This window comes from Buceros rhinoceros, unplaced genomic scaffold (assembly GCF_000710305.1).
Source record: "Buceros rhinoceros silvestris isolate BGI_N320 unplaced genomic scaffold, ASM71030v1 scaffold7724, whole genome shotgun sequence".
Taxonomy (NCBI): Eukaryota; Metazoa; Chordata; class Aves; order Bucerotiformes; family Bucerotidae; genus Buceros; species Buceros rhinoceros.
The window spans coordinates 12653-13886 of record NW_010407573.1 but is presented as its reverse complement, the minus strand read 5'-3'; the positions used below and the strand labels follow the sequence as shown (position 1 = coordinate 13886).

At 63.9% G+C, this 1234-nt stretch overlaps 1 protein-coding gene across 1 annotated transcript in view; it reads right to left on the bottom strand.

The window, feature by feature from the left end:
* LOC104492016 (alpha-2-macroglobulin-like protein 1) overlaps positions 1–1234 on the bottom strand; it is a gene marked incomplete at both ends in the record, with an annotated part of 15416 nt that overhangs the window by 2816 nt on the left and 11366 nt on the right. Inside the window, 4 exons of the mRNA XM_010134516.1 lie at positions 276–327; positions 518–639; positions 923–1049; positions 1126–1224. Coding sequence (XP_010132818.1) covers positions 276–327; positions 518–639; positions 923–1049; positions 1126–1224 — 400 coding nt within the window. The remainder of the gene's footprint in view (positions 1–275; positions 328–517; positions 640–922; positions 1050–1125; positions 1225–1234) is intronic.

Here is a 1234-nt window from a genome sequence, read left to right as displayed (position 1 = left end):
AACCTCCAGGGAGATTTCTTCAGTGACTGTGGGGATGGAGGGCAATGATAGTGGGGACACCCGGCTCCCCCCAACCCGGCCCCAGGGCACCCTTCTCCACCCTGCTTCCTGATATAACCCTCCCCAGGCTCAAGGCTGGGTTGCAGCATCTCAGCTGGGAGCCCCCGGGGACCCTGGTCCCTGGCAACTCTGGCCTGATGGCCCTTGTGACTAGTGGCCAAGCATCCCTGCCCCATGCCCCCGCAGCACTGGCAGATGCCCCCAGCCGGTCCTACCTTCCTGGCAGAGCAGGGAGTTGTGCACCTTCTCCACCAGGATCCCCCCAGGCTGTGGGGAAGCAGCATCAGAGTCGGTCAGGAGAAGGGACCAGCTGTACCATCCCATCCCCAGGGTCATGCCTACAGCCCAGGTTGGGGCTGGGTGCTGTCCCACTCTCGGTCCTCCCACTGCACCTCAAGAGCTGCGGGCACCCTGACCCCAAACCCATGCCCCTTTCCTCCACCATAACCCATCTGACCTGCACCAACAAGGGCTTTATTATGGTGTCCACACGACCCTGCGCTGGCACCACGGGTGTCTCGTTGCCACAGAGCTCCCTGGAGCTGAGTGCCTCGGTGCTGACGGTGATGTTCACCTCCCCTGTGGATGCAAGTGGGACACTCAGTGTCCATGGAAACCCCCAGCCCACGGGGCAGCCCCGCAGGCTTGCATCAGCCCTGGGGCTTTGTGGGGGGCTGGCTGGGTTGAGATGGGGGTCACCAGGGTGAGGAGCAGTGCTGGGAGGCAATGAGGAAGGCGACAGTGGAGAGGAGAAGAGATTCCCAGGTGGCATTGCATTTGCTCCTGTCCTCCTTGCCCACCCCATCCTCTGAGGGGGTCCCAAAGCAGCAGGGCAGGGCTGCGGGGCCCTGCTCCTCCGTACCCAGGCTGGTGGCTTGCACACCCCACTGGAAGGTCCTTGCTTCGTGTGCACAGACACAACCACCATATTCCTCATCCGCGCTCGCTGACACCTCCAGCTCCGCTGACTCCACCAGCGTCACCTGAACCTGCCAGACCACGGCCACGGCTCCATCAGCCCCCGCCAGACCCCAGACCCAGGCCACCCATCCCGGCCCCGCTCACCCGCAGGCACTGCCGCAGGTAGTTGAAGACGGTGGCCACGAGGGTGAAGGCTTCATGGCGGACCACGGCGTAGGGCAGCGCCAGCTCCACAAAGAAGGGCTTGAAGGCA